The sequence below is a fragment of the Convolutriloba macropyga genome, chromosome 4 (assembly GCF_964194025.1).
Source record: "Convolutriloba macropyga chromosome 4, txConMacr16.3, whole genome shotgun sequence".
Lineage (NCBI taxonomy): Eukaryota > Metazoa > Xenacoelomorpha > Acoela > Convolutidae > Convolutriloba > Convolutriloba macropyga.
In genome coordinates this window covers 59,302,421-59,326,791 of record NC_134471.1, presented here as the reverse complement: position 1 = coordinate 59,326,791, position 24,371 = coordinate 59,302,421, and the positions used below count along the sequence as shown (strand labels likewise).

The 24,371-nt window shown below is 34.9% G+C and overlaps 1 protein-coding gene across 1 annotated transcript; it reads right to left on the bottom strand.

Moving 5' to 3' along the window:
* Positions 1-366: 366 nt before the first annotated feature.
* Positions 367-19,843, bottom strand: LOC142338568 (alpha-1,6-mannosyl-glycoprotein 4-beta-N-acetylglucosaminyltransferase-like). The gene is made up of 5 exons (XM_075388366.1): positions 19,489-19,843; positions 13,419-13,697; positions 12,798-12,949; positions 6,175-6,681; positions 367-1,161 (listed from the first exon to the last, which is right to left on the bottom strand). Exons 1-5 carry the CDS (start codon positions 19,820-19,822, stop codon positions 544-546), a joined length of 1,890 nt encoding a protein of 629 aa, XP_075244481.1. The 5' UTR covers positions 19,823-19,843; the 3' UTR covers positions 367-543.
* Between the last annotated feature and the right edge of the window lie 4,528 nt (positions 19,844-24,371).

The window sequence follows — 24,371 nt, the reverse complement described above, 5'->3', positions numbered from 1 at the left end:
TGAATTGCAAAAAATTAGGAGCACTATAATCGGCGGCTGAGAACTCTTCGTCCAGATGAGACCAGAACTGCCTCTTCGTAAGAACCTTGTCAATACCATACTTCTCTTCGAGTCGTAAAAAAGCTACATGGTAACAATAAATGCTTCTAACTTCGTTCAGAAACAATGTACAAAAACGCAAGTTTTAACAAAAAACTTTTAGAATTGAATGCTGAATTCTTGTTGCTTCGAAATGTGGCATAGCGATATTGGATCTTACCAAAAAGAGTTGTGCAACTTTAGATCCCAAAAAAGCTATTACGACTATTACGAACGGCAGGCTCTCATGCATGTTGTTTTTCATTATCTATTTATTGTCTAAAAATGCGGTATTATAATGTTTCAAATTAACATTAAACACATTGAAAAGATACAGAGATATAAATTATTTCAGTCAAAATAATTTCAAATGATATGCTTCAAAATACAAATAATTCCATTCGAGCAAAATAAATTTAATATTGAAGATACAATTTACTAAGCTACAAAAAACTACAAATTGATTCAGATATATGTATACCCTCTTTCTACATATTTATCATACATATTGCGCAAAGCAAACGCTAAAGTTGTCAAATGACCCGAAGTAGAATTCTTAGTTGCCCCTTTGTCTTGATAGGCAATCAGATTTCCGGGAAAAGCTACAATAATCTCCGAGATGAGAAGCAAATCCTTTCTATTTGGAAGTACTGGTGCACTAAACTGTATTTTAATACATCCAATTTTTCCAAAATTGGTCAGATTTTGAGCAAAAACCGGATGTTCAAATTTCGCAATGCTCGTGAATTTATTTCCACAAGAGACGCGTTTTCGCGTTCGTTCACCAATTTCTGAGCTGTACAAAATTTCGGCACCAATCGCGTGATCGTTGAGGTGAAGTATATCCCCTGTCGCTATGAGAATGTATTCAACAACCTTCGGCTCTTCGAAGTAAACTGTATAAAAGTCTCCCTGTTTAGGCGCCATTTTGGAATGGAACATGCCCGCAGGTGCCAGAGGATTTTCAGGTCGGTTAGCACCACTGAATGGGATATTTGTGAAGGAAAATACGCCAGGGTTCCTTCGATTGAGGAAGCTACGATGCGACTCGAAGAAAGGGTCCTGAGCTGACTGCTTCTTGCCCTGATAATAACAATTCGTTATTATATCAAAAACAAAGCAGGTAAATTTCAAGTCGTGAATTTCAGTTCAAAGAATTTTTGTTGAGAAAAGCTGGACCTTATGTTGATTAGGAAAGACGCCGAGAAACATTTACAAAAAAAAACGATAGAAACAGAAAATGAAAAGAAAAGTTAAATAGCCAAACAGCGCTTCTTTTTCAATTTTAAAAGCAATTTGAAATTTGAATAGAAAAAAACAAAGCGATAAAACTTGCTTAGTAAGCAATAATTTGTTCAACGGTGTTTTGTAAAACAATAGTACTCTTTATTTTTTTGGCTGGATTGAAATCTTCCAAGATTCTTGCAAGTTTTTAATCAGCTTGCAAGATTCTTGCAAGTTTTAAATTCACTCACCACTAGGGAAGGCCAATAATAGCTCTACTTAGCTATCCCTATCGCAGCATTTTGAAACAGAAACCAAATACAGCAAAAAAGAAAATAACAATTGAGAGCTCTACCAGAATATAGAATTAACTAAACAAGTATTTCGGGACGTGTTTTTTTATATAATTTGTTAAGATTTCCCATACCACGAATATGTGCAAGCAAACACTTTGATTTGTTCAAATATTTAAAAAAAAACAGATTGCCAGACGAAAACCACAACTGCTTTGTAGAACTAAGCTTCAAATAGCCATGTTAAGGTTTTTATACCAATTGCAGCGATATCATTTGAATTACAGTAATTACAATAAACCACTTGAGGCACATGCTTGCAACGTGATCTACTGACAAGAGCTAAGAATTGAATAAACAAAATCGTACTTTTTGATAAATTTCATTGATGTATTCGAAATAAAAACATTAAAACGATATTTAGATCTTAAATTGAGCGTTTATTTTTCTCTAGCTGATCACTAAATTCGATAACTATGGTCAACTCAGCCTCAAAATTGTAATAATAAATTATTATTATTATTATTAACAGCTAGCATTTAGCTCGTGAACTACGTCAGTATGCCCAGGTTTTATCGGCTCTTATTGTTTCTTTTGTTTTCAAGATTTTGTTGAATAGTGAAATTCAGTTGAAATAGTGAGAGCGGTGATCCATTGAGAAGACTTGAACTCAAAACGCAAAATGAAACACGCGTTAACGCGGAACAAAATTCCCGATAAATTAACAAAAACCAGGAACATACCCAACTAAGGTCGGGCAAATTGCTGTCGCCCGACGTTTGTCGATCGGTTGGATTTGTCAATAGCTACCTTCGGCTTTTAGAGGCAAGCTAAAGCCTAATTGAGGTGCAGGGTGGGGCGTAAAACTCCTAGAAATTGCCCTCTGGACTTAATGCCCTCCAAAATTTACCTGAGGACAAAGTCAAATAGACAGACAGGAAACGATCAGATAAAAATTAAGTAAGAAGTATCACATAAAAGAAGAGCAGGACTAATATAATCGCCACAAACTTTATTTGAGAGCAGTTAAACGGGAGCCAGACAAAAAAACGCAGAGTGGGCAGACAAAAGCACAAAACGTAAACGCAAGACACTCCTGGTATATTGAACAGAAGATGATTAAACTTTTGAAGCTGAAATATCTCCAAACAAAGGGAAACTGTCGGAACATATAAAAACAATGCACATGAAAGAAGCTAGAACTGCAATGAGGCAAACAAAAACTTTTTCAGAAAGCGTTATTAATATCCCAATGCTCGAGATCTGGTTCCTCAAATTAATAAAAACTAATTTAAATTCACGTCTCAATTTATTCAGAGATTTATTGAAATTTCAGACTGCTAAAAACCCTGCTATACTGCTATATCATATTTGTATCATACTGTTAGATCTGTAAAAAATACACCAACTTTTTATCACTTAAAGACTACATAAACATTACCGGCAGATTGCCGGAAAATAGCGGCCGTTGATTGCCAAAATTTGGGATTGAAAGAATGGAAAATAACTCAAAACAAAAGATTTTTGCACAAAACAATTTAAAACGGCGAACTCTTTGATGTCATTTCGCAGTTGAACCCACTCCTGTTTCTTAATGAGAGAGTACATGGGCTAGTATCAATGCCAATAAGCATTAGAGATGGTAACTAAGACTCATAAGAATAAAGGTTAAGCAACGCGCATCTAAAATTGGGCTTTATGGGTTTATCCCGTTTCTATCTCATTTCGTTTTTTTTAAATACTGATTCTGTTCATTTTGAATTATTCAGCTGAGCAACTGCTGTTTAAAAGAACTTCGACCAAAATGAGAGATCAGCGAAACTAGCTCAGAGAAGTCAAAGACTTAACGCAGACTGTCGTAAAAGCGGCTAAATGAGGTAAAGCAAAACAAATTTTTGTTTGAAAAAAAGTTTTCAAAAAATGGAGCACTATAATAGCCAGCTAAGAAGATGAGGGCGGCTATTGACTACCATCAGCAAAAAGTGAAAACTAAACATCGGTCTATCGTCAAACGGATTGCTCTCAAACTCTAGGCAAGTGCTCGATTTCATAGTTTGCTTTAGCAGCAGTAAAATTTACAACAATTCGTGGACAATAAATTCAAGAGGCTTGGTAAAAATATGTTCCGGGAGCCTATTAGAGAAATATACAAAAATAAGAATTTAAAATCATCCGCACAAACTGTTATTTAAAAAAAGACGCTCAGTGAATTCAGATGTCCAAAATTCAGCAAAAAAAAATTTAGATGAGACAACATTCATTAAAATGAAGGGCTAAAAAGACGCTAAAAATTCAAATAAGAGAAGTTTTGTATAAATGGACAAAACTTCAGGTCCCATTTGAGAGCCAATAAACTTATTGATGCATAGAGAGAAACTTTCTAAGTGCTCTATCCGCAAGGAAAAACATGATTTTCAAAACTGTATTACAAAAAACGTACCTCCAATAATTTCATTAAATCTATTATATTTTTTTAAGATCGCTTCGACGAAACCAAAACTAAAATCTTCAGTGTAGCATTAACATTCTATAAAATTCAAAAACCAGGTCGGAGAAAACAATCGCCAACGATACGTAATTGACGGCCGAGAATGCAAGCAACTTTGAGTACTCAGGAAGTCAAAAATTTACACTAACATAGCCGGCAGATTGCCGGAATAGCTGCGAAAGAATAGACATGCGTGCCATATAATAGAGATAGAAACAGACACAGATCTAAATTGAAAAAAAAAAATCGACGCCGCTCAAAAAACTAGGTAAAAAACATTCAGCGATAAATTAATAACGCTTGTTAAAATTCATTCCACAGAAGCCTCTTATTAGGGACCTTTACTGCACAAATGAGTTCCCTTGACCTTAAACAAATTCAAATTGAACTTAAGTTTTAAAGTGCAGAAGTCATTTTATTGAGTGAGGTAAGTCACGTATGATCAAAATCTAATCACGCAAATAACCTAAAAACTTTTGCTAAAGCGAGTAAGAAATGACGTCACGCGCGCAAATGCCGTTAGTGAGAGGAAGAAGTCAATCAAAAAATTTTACTTTTTCAGCTTTGCTGTGTGAACAAATGTAAAACGAAAAAAGAGCGTCAGACGACGAAACAAAAAACATAGCAGGACAAGTCCTGACGTACAATTCAAAGAATTTTCATTGACTAAACAGAAAACTAGACCTAGAACGGACTATGAATGGATTGGAAAAACCATTTAGAAAAAAATCCGATCTGAAAAATCGAAAAAACAGTAAAAATCAAAGTGAAATTGCCGCATCTGAACAAAAAACCACTAGCGAGAAAGCGAATTTTTGTTCAAACACCGTTTTCTCACTCTACTTTAAATTTGGAGCGAAAAAATTTCACGCCTCAAAACCACTCGCTTTTTCGCTCCACTTCCTGTTTCGGCGTGACCAAAATCACTACTCCAATTTGACTTCAAAAATCATGAAAATGTGTGAACAGATCTTAAAAAAAAAGACAGCGCCCCAATACAATTCAAATTCTTTGAATTGTAAAAAACCAAGAGCACCGCAATATAGCTTCGCTCAGCTTACAGCTTCGCAGCTATAAAAAAGAGTTTGATGCCTTCAGAACGATCCTCCAAAAATGTGAAAATATCTAAAACCTCGCATTGCCAACCCTCGACCTTTTTTCTGTTAAAAATTGTTAAATCTTTTTTTTTTATAAGACGTTGTATTTTTTTCTTGAAAGCAACATAGTAAATAGGGGTAACTATCACGGATTGCCGCCCCAACAGTAGTTCACATACTCGCGTGAAAAAGACATCAATTCGTTTTTGTTATGTTTGACCTTCAATGCATAAATTTCGCTTGAGTAAGAAGACTTTTGACAGAAAAAACCATTCTACAAAAAGTATCCACATAGAACGCCTAACGTCGGACGAATTCCTCTCGAATGACTGGCGAGCCAAAAAATTTAGAAAAGGGCATAATCTAGAAAAACATTTACGGCACAAAATCTTCTGACTGGGGAGGGTTCGCACCCGCGACCTCTAGGATAAGAGGCAGGCACAATAACCTCCACTCTGCACGAACTATGCACCAGTACCGCTAACAATCAGTTTTACTTTAGCAACAGAATTAATTTTTGAATACGACGCAATTCAAATCACCCAAAAATTGGTAGTCCAGCGTGAAAAAGTGACCCAATATCGAACGACTGTTCTCTAGAAGAAAAATTTTGCATAAAAAAGACGCTTATATTCCCCTCAATATTAGTTTCTAAAGCCAAAAGTTTTGGTATTGTTTGTTGATCAATGTTGCAGGGGCCCGTTGAAATATGATTTTAATCAAAAGAACAGCTTTGAACCACAGATATAGTTGCATGCTCATTGGTTTTGAGATCTCTGTACGCTATATCACAGGAAATAACAAAAATGTGGGAAAAGTTGCTCGTCTTTCTTCGTCATTTTTTTCTTATCCACTTTTTAAACATGGCACGATAAATTAGTCACCCGGTTGAGAAGTGAGAAAAAAATCGAGAATTCTGGGGGGGGGGGATTCTGTTCAAATCTAACCAAAAAAAAGCAAAATAAGAGTTGTGCTTAACGCATCATCTACTTACCTTTAAACTTGAACTTTTGCCCTTGTGCTGAAACAAACTGGGATAATGCGTCACCGGCATTCTCATATTCGGTGAAATCAAGTTCAAATAGATTGGCTGTAACATATCGACAGGCATTTCCTCATAATTGAAAAAGTGATAAGCCGCCATATCCAGTAAATCCGAACTTTTAAACATTTTGGCAATAAAACCCAGCACTGAAAACTCAACTTCGAAAACCGAGTCACCCATATCTCGTGCTGTATCTTTGATTGTCGTTACGTAACCCTGTTTTGTGACTACGTCATCTTCTAAATGTAAGTAATAGCGACTGATGTTATGAGCGAAACTGAAAATGAAGGAAAAGTCGACACATTGCTTCGCTCGCCAATACACTCGGCGAGAGTCATCATTGAAATTGCGCTTGAGACCTGTCAGAGGAGGGTAGAAAGCTTTCGGAGCTTCGATCACCATCAATGAGCCGTCATTCAGTTGTTTTTGGAAGGAAGACTTCAACTTAGACTTAACCTGTAAAATATCAACCCTCAGATAATTATCAACAATGTATTATATTGACAGAGGTGGAACAGAAGATAGCAAACGATGAGATTTTGGGATTGACTATCTTAGAAACTTCCTGCATTTGGTCTGAATTATAAAAATTAAAAGATGATTGCAAACTGTTTTGTAATGACACTAAATACATTAATTAAATTGATGTCACAAGGAAAATAACATGTTCCATAAACACAAAAATATCAACACCAAAAGTTTCCTAATTGTCATAATTTAGCGAACAACTAAGTATGTGAGAATTTTAGACCAAATGCATTATAATATTTTAAATGATACAATGCTATAGCCCTTTTTGACTTGAGGACAAATGGAGGCTGTGGATTATTATTTAGATCTAAAGATAAGATGTTAGCAGGTATTAAGGTTTATAAGAAACAGCTATATTAGAAACATTAAGAAATAGAGAAATAGTTAACTTGTACGCCATCCTTTAGAAAGCTTTTACTCACATTTCAAATTCACTCAATCTCCTGTAATTGTGAAAAAAGTATTAAAGACTTAAGAAACTTAAATTCCGTTTTTAGCTCCAAACAACGAGCTTTCTAGGATATACAAATATTATTCAAATTCGGCTTAAAAGAGAAGGCTGAAAAATAACACTCAACTCACACTCAAATAAAGGCAGACAAAATAAATTTGAATTTTTTAAATTTTTAAACTAATTTTTTATAAAACAATCAATTTTGTCTAATTTTTATCAAATTAATACAGTAACTTCGCCATAAGAAAGTCCCATATTAAAAATACTAACTAAATTCAGATCGATGCCTGTGACAAGAATTAGTATAAACTAAAAAAAAAACATCAAAGGAGTGCAGAAATACGTGGCGGAGAATCTAGTCAGACAATCGACTGGTATCAAGCAATCTTTTGTATTAGCTAGCTCAAGCTTACGTAGGCTCACCTCACTGGGTAAGATGAGCCTACTCAAGGTGAGGTGGTTCAGAAATGGCAGTGGATGGTGTTGTTTAAAAATTGAGACGAAAAAACCAGCAACAGTAAATCAAAAAATTGGTCCGCTAAACACTGCAAGGAGGGATTACCAAAGAGAACGACCTCATATAGTAGAATTAAGTTAGATTCAACACAAAACTGGATGCTAGGTTCAGAGAAAAGTCTGCCCATTTCGCAATTATCAATGATGTACGTATTTGTAAAAAAAATTAACAAAACTGTAAAAATCATTATCTATTAACTCTTTAGATTTCACGCACGCAATTCAGTCAAAAATTCAGTAATGAATGAACAAAAAATACCCGGCAGATTGCCCGAAAATAGCCGTCGTTGATTCCAATAAGCATGATTGGGATTGAAAGAACAGAAGATACTGAAAAAAAAAATTTTTGAACAAAAACATTTTTTTAAGTCCGATATATTTTGATGGCATTTCGTAGTTGAACGTCATCGGGGTGTTTAACACCCATATTTAAAAAAAGGGAGAACAGAAAGCTTGCCAGTTAAGGGAATTCTTAACGGAGAAAGTAGAGGCAGTCAAAAACATCAATTGTTGAACAACTTAAAATTAAAAAACAAAAAAGATTTGCTAACAAATCTTGGTGCTCATACCATCATAAACCAACATCTTAATGACAAAAGCGGTTTACCTAATAACTGGAAATCAAAAACAGAAAACGACAAAAAACTTCAAAATATTAGGGAAAAAGGCAAACACCAAGAGGCAAACATCATTCAATATTTAAGGCCCTGGAACCAATTTATTCGCATCAAAAGCCATAAAAAACTAACTTATATTTGCGCAAAAAACTGGTCAGACATATAATAACAACAAGTTGAAGACGCCAGAAAATGTTTAGAAATTTGAAAACAGCAAAACTAAATAATTAAGCTGAACCGAACTCATTTTCTCCTATCAAAATCTAGACAAAATTAGAAACGCAAGCAAAGAAAAGTCTCGCCGGATACTATTAGTCGCGAAAACCTCAAAAATTGACAAAAGTTTTCAAAAACTTCGAAAGAATCGAAAACTCGTCAATTTTTTTCGTTATTAAGTGATCATTGTCAATACGTAAACCTCAAAAAGGATTTGAAAGAAAATCTAGACCCTGTGGAGTGCGACCAACATCAATTAAAGACCTAATAAAAGCGAAATTGCGAAAATGCACAAATTCGGGCTCAAACTTACACAACTGGCCTGTTCACCTTTTAGCCCATCTCAGCAAATTGAGGACACTAAGCACTTGAAATGTGCGCCAACTCGGCTTTACCTGTTTATCCCAATTGAAACCCATGATTCCGTTGATCACATCTTAGAAAAAAACACAGCAGAATAAGTCCTGAAAATCAATCCACAGTAAATTAATCAACGAAAAAGAGCAAAAATGTTTACTAGACAGGTACACCAATTGAACATTACAAGCCAAAAAGGCACAATTAAGCTTCACAAAAAAGAGTACTAGAATCGCAAAGCTTCTTGTTATCAACTCCTTTGACCATCCCAGCAAATACAGGACACTAAGTACTTGAAATAGTACTAAAGCAGTTAAAGGACGAACGAAAATTGTTTTAAAAAAGGGAGAACAGAAAGCTTGCCATTTAAGAGAATTCTTCACGGAGAAAGTAGAGGCAGTCAAAAACATCAATTGTTGAACTTAAAATTAAAAAACAAAAAAAGATTTGCTAACAAATCTTGGTGCTCATACCTTCATAAACCAACATCTTAATGATAAAAGCGGTTTACCTAATAACTGAAAATCAAAAACAGAAAACGACAAAAAAATTCAAAAAGTTAGGGAAAAAAGTCAAACACCAAGAGATAATGTCTAACCATTCAATATTTAAGGCCCCGGAACCAATTTATTCGCAGCAAAAGCCATAAAAAACTAACTTATATTTGCGCAGAAAACTGGTCAGACATATAATAAAAAACGAGATGAAGACGCCAAAAAATGTTTAAATTTGAAAACAGCAAAAATTAAATAATTAAGCTGAAACTGAAAACTCAATTTTTGCTATCAAAATCTAAACAAAATTAGGAACGCAAGCAAAGAAACGTCTCACCGGCCACTATTAGTCACGAAAACCTCAAAAATTGACTAAAGTTTTCAAAAACTTTGAAAGAATTGAATAATCGTCAACTTTTTTTCGTTATTAAGTGATCATTGTCAATACGTAAACCTCAAAAAAGATTTGAATAAAACTCTAGACCCTGTGGAGTGCGACCAACATCAATTAAAGACCTAATAAAAACGAAAACTGCGCAAAAATGCACAAATTGGGGCTCAAACTTACACAACTGACCTTTTCACCTTTTAGCCCATCTCAGCAGATTGAGGACACTAAGCACTTGAAATGTGCGCCAACTGGGCTTTACCTGTTTATCCCGTTTGAAACCCATGATTCCGTTGATGACATCTTAGAAAAAAACATAGCAGAATAAGTCCTGAAAATCAATCCAAAGTAAATTAATCAACGAGAAAGTGCAAAAATGTTTACTAGACAGGTACACCAATTGAACATTACGAGCCAAAAAGGCACAATTAAGCTTCACAAAAAAGAGTACTAGAATCGCAAAGTTTCTCGTTATCAACTTCTTCGACCATCCCAGCAATCACAGGACACTAAGTACTTGAAATAGTACTAAAGCAGTTAAAAGACGAACGAAATTTTTTTAAAAAAAGGGAGAACAGAAAGCTTGCCATTTAAGAGAATTCTTCACGGAGAAAGTAGAGGCAGTCAAAAACATCAATTGTTGAACTTAAAATTAAAAAACAAAAAAAGATTTGCTAACAAATCTTGGTGCTCATACCTTCATAAACCAACATCTTAATGATAAAAGCGGTTTACCTAATAACTGAAAATCAAAAACAGAAAACGACAAAAAAATTCAAAAAGTTAGGGAAAAAAAGTCAAACACCAAGAGATAATGTCTAACCATTCAATATTTAAGGCCCCGGAACCAATTTATTCGCAGCAAAAGCCATAAAAAACTTACTTATATTTGCGCAGAAAACTGGTCAGACATATAATAAAAAACGAGATGAAGACGCCAAAAAATGTTTATAAATTTGAAAACAGCAAAAATTAAATAATTAAGCTGAAACTGAAAACTCAATTTCTGCTATCAAAATCTAAACAAAATTAGGAACGCAAGCAAAGAAACGTCTCACCGGCCACTATTAGTCGCGAAAACCTCAAAAATTTACTAAAGTTTTCAAAAACTTTGAAAGAATTGAATAATCGTCAACTTTTTTTCGTTATTAAGTGATCATTGTCAATACGTAAACCTCAAAGATTTGAATAAAACTCTAGACCCTGTGGAGTGCGACCAACATCAATTAAAGACCTAATAAAAACGAAAACTGCGCAAAAATGCACAAATTGGGGCTCAAACTTACACAACTGACCTTTTCACCTTTTAGCCCATCTCAGCAAATTGAGGACACTAAGCACTCTAAATGTGCGCCAACTGGGCTTTACCTGTTTATCCCGTTTGAAACCCATGATTCCGTTGATGACATCTTAGAAAAAAGCATAGCAGAATAAGTCCTGAAAATCTATCCAAAGTAAATTAATCAACGAGAAAGTGCAAAAATGTTTACTAGACAGGTACACCAATTGAACATTACGAGCCAAAAAGGCACAATTAAGCTTCACAAAAAAGAGTACTAGAGTCGCAAAGTTTCTTGTTATCAACTTCTTCGACCATCCCAGCAAATACAGGACACTAAGTACTTGAAATAGTACTAAAGCAGTTAAAGGACAAACGAAAATTAATGTCCACAGGGAAAACAAAATAGCATTTAAAAAATTGAAAAAAGAAAAAGTCAATTGAGCTTCACTTGAGCCTCTGGCGTCAAAATTTACGCAGCATCAAGCTGAACAGAAAATTTGAAAGTGACAAAACATTCTGAAAACTTAAAAAAATACAGAAATCATTGCGAATTTGCCATATTGCTAAATTTATGCCTTCAAAACCAATTCTTGCTTGCAAAAATCGACAGAACAACTACCTTAAAGTCTAGCAGAAATCTGGCTGGACAAGAGACAAACAAAGCCAAAACTAAAAAGTTTGAAAATTTGGAAAAATTAGTCAACATTATGGAAGTTGCTCAAATTCTCGACGCTTAAATCCTCAAATCAATATTTCTGCCTCCAAAAGAAATCAGTATCCCATGCACAAGCTTTGGAAAAGATTTATCGGCCCCAAGACGAAAACATTGAAAAACAGAACGTTCAAAATCAAAATCACGAATTTGCGGAAATTGAGATAATAAAATCTTAAAAAAGATTTCACTAACGCTTGAAAATTAACAATAGCCCATCTTCAAATCCATAAAAGTTATATTGGCCCTTAAAGATCGAAACTCGAAAAAATTTTCATAATTTTCAAAAAAGCTTCAAAGCTGCAAATTTTAGTAAAACGTCGCTATGATTTGATATTAAACTTTAAAACAAATTATTCGCCACTAAAAACAATTCATGAATCCATTTTAAAATCCCAGAGAATTTTTACTGGCCCCTGAAGATCAAAATACGCGGAAACTGACTAATATTTCAAAAAAAAACAAAATAAGTTTTTATTGAAAAGTTGCCAAAATTCGTGATACTAAAATCCTTAAAATCAATTTGTCTCTAGAATCTATCCACTAAACCATCTTCAAGTTTAATGGCCTCTAATGATAGAAACAAAACTTTTCAAAAACTTCAAAAATCGCTATCATTAAAATCAAAAATGAGAATTACCAGAGCTGCTTCTGATTTTTGTTCCCAAGATTGTATAATATCCTGCTAATTACAGGCGAACCCCGAACCAGGAAAATGGTGGAACTACTACACTGGCACAGTAATTTTTACTCTCGTTGCAGTTACGAATTGAAATTTCTCAAATTCACAGTTTCTAAACTAGGCATAGCAGAGTAATAAATGTAAACAAAATGACTTTTTCTGGAATATTAGAATTTTTTCCTCAATTTATACTTCAACCTCTATTAAAGCGTATGAATTTAATCAATGAAGAAAAACATTTAGCTAAAACGATAAAGTGAGTATCTATCAGTGCTAAAAAAAACTTTGGAGAAATAAATTTGTCGTGTGAGATGATCTCTTACTTCATTTTTGGCCGCGCCGTCGTCCAGGTCGGCCAGGAAGATAATAACAGCAACATCTTGTAGCTCCCACGGGGAAGCTTTGGAAAAGAGTTCGGCCAGAGTTGTTTCCAGATAAGACTCTTGGGGTCTACTCACAGTTGCAATGCCAATTGCTGAAACAAAATCAGACACCTAATTAGAGTCTCGCAGCTTTATCATTCCAAATACCTCTATCTTCATGTTTTATCTTCAACTCCGAAAAACACTGCAAATAACACTTACTGAATCTGCATAAGCTGTCCGTTCCTAAAGAAAACAAATACTTTTATCGCATCTCAACAAATATGTTATGTCAAGACATCAGTGAAAAAATTGTCAGAGAATATCTACTTGAAGCTCTTTTCCCTGACAAAATCTCAGAAAACCTGCAAACTGCATTCACGAGAGGCCCGAATGCTTTTTCACCTTGCGTTTTTCTAGTGATGTGCAGTTAGTGATGCGTTCAGCTTTTATCCCGGTGAAAAATTTGACCCAAGAAAGTCTTCCCTATTCTAAATGTTTTTGCTCATTGCGCATTATGCAATGTTTCTCTTTGTTCAAACCGTCTGACTTCAAAGTCTTACAATATTATTTTCTGCTCACCTAGGAAGATATGAGGTTTGATATGTCCCAGAGTCACAAAATCTGGCTGGTTAAGCACCACATTATCAGTACAGAGTCTTTTGAAACTCCTCGCTGGATAATTCTTTCCAAGTGGCGTCTCAGTCTTCTCCTTAGTTGGTACAATTTGAGCTGGCAATCCAGGAACTATAATTTGTGAGTCTTGTTTTTTCACTTGTCTTAGTATGGAGTCAGTTTCATCCACGATTCGTCTCAATCTGTACATAGCGGCCTCTTCTAACACTTTGACTAAAGACGCATCTAAACGCACTACAAATGGATCTAGTACTATTTCCACTCCCAATATGAGTAGTATGGAATTAAATTTTTGCCGTTTTTTGCTATTTTTACTCTGTGATTATCAAAAACGCATCATTTATTTTTGATCCTTTACCAAACAAATTAACTAGATATAAGACATTCGGAACAATTTGGTGTTCTTAATGGACGAACAGCAATAGCGGGGCTGGTTTTGGTCCAATCTTGGACTTTTACTATCCAAAAAGAATTCGAATTGCAATCAGTCGGTCTTTTTTTTAAAAAAAAACTTTGACTTTTTTAATGTTAATTAAAGAACAGAACAAAGCTCACTGTCGATAGGTCCAAATGGCCTCCTATAAACATTCTCAAATTAATGTGTCTCGTTTCTTTACTCGAATGATTATGTTCGTTTTGACCTAAAAAAGTTTTATTTAAAACAATGGCTTATTAAACTTTGCCACTATTTTTCTCTTAATTTGGTCAACTTGTAGCTTAGTGTCAGCAAAGAAAGAATGCCTCTTCTTCCTATTCTTTAAACTGATTTAAAATTTAATCCTTTTTTGCGTTGTCACGCGTTAAGTTACGGTTTTTCTGGCATCGATAGTACTAGATTTCAAAATTTTTTTTTACTTTTGCGCATTTTTCACGTTTTATTCTCGTTTGTCATATGATCACAATACTGACAGTTCACTGACTTTCATTATTGGCGTTCAACATAAGGAACGGAACAATTGGACATATGAAAGTCTTTAAAGGTATAGATTATGGTATAAACCGCATCGACTACCTTTTCTCGAAGAATTTGATTGAATTTTTTTTACATTTGTCCTTAACTCTTGTTTTTACTTTGTCTTTTTAGTCGCAGGAAGTTTCCTGGATAACGACAGGTCTAATTGGTTTTTATGGAGGTATAAAAGAGCCTTTATTCTGATTTCAGCAGATAGCTGATGGCCTTCATGAGTTTGAAAACACTTTTTTTTTTCAAAAAGAAAAAAGTTTCCAACTTGGCATTTTTGTTATATTTTGTCTATTTGTTACCTAGTATCGTTAATTACAGGTCACATATGACATAATTGTTGACGAAGGTTGATGCAAGTGTACAAAATCTATTGTTTTTGAAGAATTCGTTATGAATTTACTGTCTTCGACATGCGCTTTTCGCAAAAAAAAACTAAATTAATTTTCGATTTTTATATTTAATTGACGTTGTCTTGTTAAACGTAATACGCACTCTGAGTAATTACAGGTCTCAAGTGCTTCCTTTGTACGAATAACCGAACTTATTTAATAACTTATTTTTGTAGCTAACTGCTTTCATGTCTTTGAAAACAATTGTTTTCAAAAAATACAAAGTACTAATAATTTTTGTTCTTTGCTCACTTTTTCTCTTCTTTGTCTATTTATTACCTTCCTATTGATGAGAGGTCATTTACCACATTATTGGCGATCGAGAGAGGCCAAATTAAACATATTTTGAGGGGCAAAATATGGCTTAATGGTTTTGACAGCGTTTTCTCGCAATTTTTAATTGAATTTTTGTTTGTTGTCTCTATTTGCTGTTCATTTTGTAACCACACAAAAAATTTAGCGATGACAACTCTTAATGCCTTCCTATAGAATGATTGATGTTTGATGTTTTTAATTGCTATTTAATGGTTTTCAATACCTTAAAATTAATTAATTTTAAAATTTTATGCCAATTTTTTAAATTTGCTGTTTTCTTTGTCCTTTTTTGTCTTATTGTTACCGAGCTTACCGCGCCTTATTATGGAGTCATCCAATATCTTTTCTAGTGTAGTACAAGTATTTTGTTTAGTTTTAGTTTTATTTTACGCTATTTTGACCTTGTTAATAAGTCTTTTTTAAAATGGACATAAGTTTTGGATGTAATTAATGTTTATTGTTATTGTTGTTTGAGTTTGTTGTTCGTCTTGACTTGCTTTATTAATAATGGCTGACCTCATCAGTCTAATGCGGCATCTTTTACTTCACTGAGTGATTTGCGTTGGACACAATATTTTGCTGTAGATTTTTGAAAAAAAAATTGGGGTTTTTCTATCTGTTCCTCATCTGGTCGACGTTTATACCAAAAATATGGATGAGATGGATGAGCAGAGTCGGAACTTTATGTGCTAACACACATCACCAAGCCTCCTCGTTTTAAATGACAAAACCGCGTACGTAATCCGTAAATGTTATAGAAATTGACGACTCATTAATATAATGAACAACGAGAGGAACTGAGGTCAAACACAATGTATCTATTCATCTATGGCATTGTGTTGATAATGAGTTGAAGAAAATCACCATTACTGCTTAAGATTTATCCGAAGAAAATAATATTATGAGATCATGACTCGCCTCGGACACCTTAAAAAGAAGTTTATTTCCTCATTGGTAAACAATTTCCAAAAAAATCGAGGCGAAAACATTGTGGTTGTCACCATGGTTACAGATTCTCATATCCAAATTGATGGAATGGGCAATGAAGAAACTCTTTATTGTAAAATCAGCTAAGGAACTATCGAGGTGATCTTCGAGATTGCAAGCATTTTCTGAAACCAATAGGGGAACCATTCTTTCACGTTAAGCTCGTAAAAAGGTCTATTTATCGTTGCTCTAAAGTCGCTCGTTCCTGTGGGCACCAAGAAGTTTGCTGCCGTTCAAATCCGAAGTTTAGAAAAACTACTGATAATACAATGTAGTTATAGGACAAAATTTCTCAAGTTTCATGAACGCAATCGCTGCTCAGGCCGGACGCTAGACATGGTATTCACTGAGCCACGGCGGTTTCAACTCGAATGAAAAATTAGCGAAAATGCAAATAGCCCCCTATCAACGGGAGAATTGCTCTCAAACTATCTGCGAGCAGTTGGCTTCGGCAATTGCCAGCTTCGACTTGAGGACATTATCATCAGGTGCGGAGGGAGACAAAAAAATATTCTAAATTTATTTAAAAAACAGCACAAAATTAGAATTCAAAATTTTCTCAATCTGCCAAATTGTACCTTAATTTTATTTTAAATTGTCGTCTCGTACTCTCTGAATTTCTAAATAAATTAGAACTGGCCTCCTAGCGCATTTTGCTCAGCACTCGGCCGCAAGAGCTCTCGGTCATGGCACTAATTAAATTATTATATAGAATACTGTTATGAACAAAAAACACAGGAAGAGGAACAGGGGCGTAAAAGTTATATTCTCAATAAGCAGGAAGAAACATAATAGATCCCACATTCTAGCACAATTTAGCTTGAATTATCTTAACCTGATGACAGCCTATCTTTAGCATATCACGCTAAGAATGTATCAGTTTAAAAAGCCTCATTCCAACTAGACAATTTTCTTCGCAGACCGAACTTAGGTGAACTTTAATAAATCATCACAGGTGACTTTTAAAATTAAATTTACTAGCTGCTTAAAAAATATTCATTCAGAATCTCAGTTAGCGTTTTATTAATCAAGGAACAGAATTCTATTTCCTACCTGTCACCAGAGAAAATTGTATAACTTACTTTATTGAAACTTTAATCAGCCGGACCCGGTTATATACCTGACAGATTGTAAACGTCTATAGACAATCATTTACAAATTGCCATCATTGAATTCATAAACACACGCATTTCCACAAAATATTGAAAACGTCTCTACTGCCCATTTATAAGAAACGAGACATATTACAACTAAAAAAACTTTGTTTTGTCTCAAAGAAAATGAAAAATTAAATGTTCTATATTCAGCAAAAGTTCAATTCAACGTAGCAATAAGTAGAAATTTTGGAAAAATTAGCGAAAATGCAAATAGCCCACTATCAACGGGAGAATTGCTCTCAAACTATCCGCGAGCAATTGGCTTCGGCAATTGCCAGCTTCGACTTGAGGACATTATCATCAGGTGCGGAGGGAGACAAAAAAATATTCTAAATTTATTTAAAAAAACAGCATAAAATTAGAATTCAAAATTTTCTCAATCTGCCAAATTGTACCTTAATTTTATTTTAAATTGTCGTCTCGTACTCTCTGAATTTCTAAATAAATTAGAACTGGCCTCCTAGCGCATTTTGCTCAGCACTCGGCCGCAAGAGCTCTCGGTCATGGCACTAATTAAATTATTATATAGAATACTGTTATGAACAAAAAACACAGGAAGAGGAACAGGGGCGTAAAAGTTATATTCTCAATAAGCAGGAAGAAACATAATAGATCCCACATTCTAGCACAATTTAGCTTGAATTATCTTAACCTGATGACAGCCTATCTTTAGCATATCACGCTAAGAATGTATCAGTTTAAAAAGCCTCATTCCAACTAGACAATTTTCTTCGCAGACCGAACTTAGGTGAACTTTAATAAATCATCACAGGTGACTTTTAAAATTAAATTTACTAGCTGCTTAAAAAATATTCATTCAAAATCTCAGATAGCGTTTTATTAATCAAGGAACCGAATTCTATTTCCTACCTGTCACCAGAGAAAATTGTATAACTTACTTTATTGAAACTTCAATCAGCCGGACGCGGTTATATACCTGACAGATTGTAAACGTCTATAGACAATCATTTACAAATTGCCATCATTGAATTCATAAACACACGCATTTCCACAAAAAATTGAAAACGTCTCTACTGCCCATTTATAAGAAACGAGACATATTACAACTAAAAAAACTTTGTTTTGTCTCAAAGAAAATGAAAAACTAAATGTTCTATATTCAGCAAAAGTTCAATTCAACGTAGCAATAAGTAGAAATTTTGGAAAATGCTTTCTAGCAAACTCTCAGTACTGCCTTATGTTGAATGGAACCAATTGCAAATGACGAAAATCTAAGAAAAAGCTGAAATCACTCAATTATATTAAACAAATCAATAGAAAAAGCTGTTATCACCCAATTATATTAAACAAATCAATAGGACAAAGATAGAATGATACAAACTAGAATGTGAAAAATATGGACTCAATGTAAGAAACACCGTAACAAAAAAGACTAATTCTTGATTTTCGAAAGCTAAAAGTCAAATTCAAAAATCAAGAAAAACGAATACATTTCATTGTTCAGGAATCGAGACATAGAAAAAAAACAAGTCATCCGAGACAAAGAGCCATCCTCCTGAACAGAGCAAAAAAAGTAAAAACAGAATCCAATCATACGAAACATTGAAACATTTTGCAAAAATATGGTGAAAAAATTTTTAAGACTGATTTTAAGAAAAAATTTATAACTTTTTCAAAAACTGAATGCCAAAAAGTGATCGAATTTTTAAAAACGAAATTAAAGTCTTTGATGTTGCAGAGAAAGACTATTTCAATTAAATAAAACCAAAATACAAACAAAAAACCGCGGTCAAAACAGCGTCTTAACGAATAGTACTTCCGGTAAAAAAAAAACCCTTAAGAAAAACCAATACTCCTATTCGAGTCGTAATAAAGACCAACAAGTTTACAATAATTGCTATAAACTTCGTTCAAGAGCAATTGAAAAATATCTCGAAGAGGTATTTAAAACAAAAAAAAAACAACTTCAGATATGATTAAAAGGCACAAAAGAGTTCCAATACCCAGAACAGAAACAGGATACAAAAACGTTTCTCATTCGATTATTCAAAGAATATCGCATCTGAGGTTGTTCAAACTTACGAAAATAATATTTGATATATTAATTACAAGCATGTAACTTTAAAAAATTGGTTATTTTTAAATAACGTTTCAGAATCCAAAAAAAAATCCGGAAAACGCGCCTGTTTTGCAAGATACTCAAACCAAGATTGAGTAATTCTTTCGCAAATTCTTATACGTACCAGAGTTACCATCAAAAGCAAGTTCCAGAGCAGTTTGGGCATGTGAACTAAGAAAAGGCCTGGAGATATTGTGAAGCAAATTTTGCTTGATCTTCGCAGCATTAAATCCAAATATTGCCCCAAAATCGTTGACTCTGAAGGATCTAATAAAAGCTTCACTAATGTCTGTTTCCGTGAAGTCCTTCGTCAACCAGATATTTGTCATCACAGCACCAAAAATAAGACATGCGAAAATAGCTTTCACCTTAGTTTTAGCTAGCGCAACTGCACAATTCCTCATTTTGATTGCCTCATGTCCCCCTGGAAGAAAAAATAAAAATTGTAATTTCCTCATATATAAGGTACAGACCTTTCCGCTAGGGATTTGGAAAAATTAATTGGAATTGCAATAATTGACAATTAAATGATTGCAATAATTGATTGCTGACTCAAATTTAATTGCAATAATTGATTGGAACGACCCAATTAATTGCCCAATAATTGGAGAAATTTGAAACAGCATATTCCCACGTCTGAAAAAAAAACAAAAAAAAACAATAAAGGGCCGTGTACACCATCCGGCATCGATGGATGTAGGTCGAAAAATAGGGCATGATGAGTAGCACTTAGTAGCCGGATGCTGCACTCCAAGCTGTTCCCCTCCAGACAGTGTAAAGACGGCCCAGTCACAAAAATAAATAACAAGTGGAGAGGAAAGCACCTATATATATATAGCACACATAGGGAACTAGAATGGAAGGATTAAAATAAAAATGGAACATCAACGAATAAGCAAATGAATAAAGATAAGCAGCCAAACACTCAATGCAGCCTTCCCTCCTCCACGACGGCGCTAATCGAAGTCTCACTGAGAACACGAGGCTTGAGGGCACGACATCCCCTCAAGCACAGAACACAGCTCCTCAGAAGTGCGAAGCTGATTTTCGTTCGGATGTAGATTATAGTGTCGGCGTACGGCTCTCCGCGTTTTTCGCTGATCTTGGTTGCGAGTTGTTTCATAACGCTCGATGCTGATGGACCTGCACCACCCGAACAAGCAAAAACCAGTGCATTGAAGCTGCTGTGTTCGGTTTTGCGGATTCGCTCTTCGTACTTATTTCGCTTGATGCTTTCGTGATATTTGTATGCATCTTTTATGGTCTTAGGGCAGCTCTTCGCATGAGGGTTGAAAATCTTCACATCGAAGAAAGTTCGATTAAAGCGGGAGCCCCACAGATCGTTTGCCTTGATGTCCAGTCGAGCGTCATCATCAGTGGTGGTGGAATTACTCGAGAAAATTTCTCCATCGAGCGACTGAAGTTTTGGCTCTATCTGTACATCGTGGCAGACGTCATCCATCTGGTTTGCAAACACATCTCTATATTCTTTGTGTCGTAGGTGCGCATAACCACCTTTGGCGCAATGGAGGGCATGGGTGAGGCTGAATTCTTTCCCGCATGGGCATATGGCTGGTGTGTTCTTCGCTTCCCAGGTGTAGCGAAGTGCTATTCCATCACGGAACTCAGTCTTCGTGAGGTCAAAACCGTGTTTTGACAACGGAAGCGCGTTAAGCCAGCCTGATGCTCCTTTCTCCGAGGCCAGCTGGATGGTATACTTCATTTTTGGTAGATTGTTTTCGATTCTGGATTTTTTCGAGATGAGTTCACGTTGATTGTCTGCTTTCTGTCTGAGACTGATCTTGGTTTGTTCTACTTCACATTGTTGAATATTATTAATGACGCCAATGGTCTTGAGAGTTCAACTGATTGCTCAATATTTTTGTAAAGATCTTGTGGGAGGGCGATGTTAAGCCCCCCCCCCATTCTGAGAGGGAGAGAAAAAGTTCTCTTTCCTCTTGGATTACTTCTTTGCCGACGATGTTCGATATGATTCGGCCAAGCCGCTCCTCCACCTTGTCCAGAACCCCTTCCATGGAAGGTGTAGTACGCGAGAGGAAGCTCAACTTCTGTTGAACCCCCTTCGTCAAACATGCATAGGCATTCTGGGGAGAGGTGAGAGCAAATTGACCGGAACGTGGAACTAGAAAAAAAGACTACAGATTTTTGTCGCAAATTCGAGATTTTGGAGTAAAATATTTTTTGTGATGAAAAAAATGAATGTCTGCATGAGTATAACCATATGCGTACAACTTTGGGTACAGTCAAGACTAAAATTTAACAAAAAAATTGAGAAAATAATTATCGATAGAACGTGAACTTTAATTGATCAATTATAGCAATAATTGATTGTTACGTTTTGCCAATTAAATTAATTGATTGTAACCTTTTATCTCTAGCCAATTAATTGCAATTAATTTTTCCAAATCCCTGTTTTCCGCTGATTAAACAAAATATTTATAACATGACGAAACATATAACACTTTTACCGCAAAAATATTTCATTTTACCGCAAAAACGCATTGTATTTTAAACTTACATGCTAGGCTTTAGGAGTCGCGACAAAAAAGTCGAAATCTTAATATAGTAACTAGGTGTCTAGAATACCTTCTCGCACAAGAGGACTATGTTTTATCTACCTGTTACGAGCTTAGTACCAAGGTAGCCTCTGAGACAGATCATCCCTCTGCCTTTATCTGCGCTAGGAGTGCAAAACTTATCTTCGAACCCCAGCTTAGTGGTCATGTAACGTCTAGCTCCCTATCAGTGTGACTTAAAACGTGGGACTATAAATCCGTGCGGTTGGGAAATAATGGGAAAGATTATTATTAATATTGATTTTAAGCACCATTTAAAATGTCAACAGTGCAGGAAAATTAAAACAGATAAGTTTTGACTTTCTGCCTGAAAAAAATTTCAGACGCTATAAGTTTCAGCTCAAAAGAGAGTTTATTCCACTCAACAGCGACGGCATGCGAGAACGAACGTGTACCAAAAATAGAGCAAAATTTGGGAGCAAGTAAATTGTAAAAAAATAGAGACGTTGTAACCATCTGTTTCGTTTCATTAAATTCAATAAATATAGCGAGTTTCCCAGGCTGATGTACAAAGCGATATTTGCTAATAATAGGTTTGGAACACAATAATAAAGCAATTACAGTAGTCAACACGTGATAACACTAAAACTGTTATTAACTCAATTAGGTCTGATGTTTTTACTTGATCTCGAATTGACCACAATTTACGGAGATAATAAAATGAATTTGAACAACTAAATTTAATCTGTCGTTGCAGAGTTAACTGACTATCAATATAACAACCTAGAACTTTTACCAGTTCAGTCTAGTTACCATCTTCTGGCGGACCATGTTTAAAAACTTAACATTTCCGAATAATCATATACTCACTCTTATCCGCATTCAATTTCAATTTTGCATTGCTGAACCAACGTTGAATCGACGTCAAAATAATATCAAACTTGCAGTGCCTGAGGGTCACATCGAATACAAAGAAATAAAGAACGGCTTCATCTGCGTAGAAATGGTAGTTTATTCAGGTTTCTTTCAGTTAGCATGTCAGAGGAGAAAAGATAAGGATCAAGAACTGACCCCGTTTTAACTTTAACATCACCAGAAAGACATCAATTTATGATAACTTGTTGCGAATGATTCGAAAGATAATTTTAAAAAAAAGTATCACAACAGATTGCAAACAAATATTTTTTTCTAATATGCAAAACAAAAACTGGTGATCAATTATATCAAACGCTAAGGACAAATCTAACTCAAAACACAACACGGAAAGAGAATCTTGCAGATAAGAAAGGAGATCATCAAAAATTTTTCAGTAAAACCGTTTCCGTTGAATGCGAGCAACGAAAAGCACTCTGATACTTGACCCTGAGATTATAAGATGATCCCAGATACAAACTAATTTGCTCATAAACAACCCTTTAGGCAAATTTTGCAGGTATCTCAGATTTGTCACAGAGCGATAACTGGACAACAAATCGGGATCAATGTTAGACTTCTATATGAGCAGCCTTGCTTTAATTCATTTGGAAGGTATCGTGTCTGTAGTGTTAAATTAATTAATGCAACAAAGTAGTCCGGGGAATTTTTAAAACAATTTTGCATAAAATAGTTGGTATTACATCCTTCGGTGACGTACTGCTCGAAAAATTTGTGAGGGGTAATTTCAAATTGCTCAGTGTAAAGCCTAAAAATTTTCCAATGTAGTTGTATGTGAATCATTCAATGTTAAACCTTTTGTTAGAAGTACTGAAATTAATACGGTTTTCATTTTCCTAACAAAGAAAGCATTAAACTTCTTTGCCAGGCAATCAGGCTCCCTTAATGACAATGACTGCGGCAGCACAAAAATATTTTTCCCTAAGAGTTGCTGCAGCAAATATACCTAGCACGATTATTTTTGTTAGCGACACATTTGACGATGTATTCACTTTTTTTGGTAAAGAGCTCAAAGTCTTCCAAAAACGAATAAAGAAACCGGCTTTTGTCTAGCGAACTTCCATTCTTCCCGTAATTTTTCTCAACTTTTCTTATCGATCTTTTCATGGTTCTTAGCTCATAGTCAAAGAAAGGGCACGTATGATTTGTAACATGCTTTGTTTTCAGAGGCTGGTTCTTATCGACAAAAAAACTTTGTTCATTAAAACACTGTTCCAAACATTTTCAAGATTATCTCTGTCAATCGGAGCAAAATTTTTTTCTGCAAACGCTTCCACATCAAAATTTGCCAATTTCTGCACGAGGCTCTCTTTATAGCTTAATTCTTGTGCCTTTGCAGAAGATCAAAGTGAACAACTCCATGATCAGAGCTTGTAAAAAAAATTACAAGAGATCCTCATACTTCAAATCCTGAGATGTTATAACTCGGTCTTAAATTCAACCAAATTTGCAATTAGGCACAGCAACATGCCGCTCAAAGCCAAATTTATCCAATAAATTCTTTTCCTGACCCATCATTTGATAGAAACATAGAAAA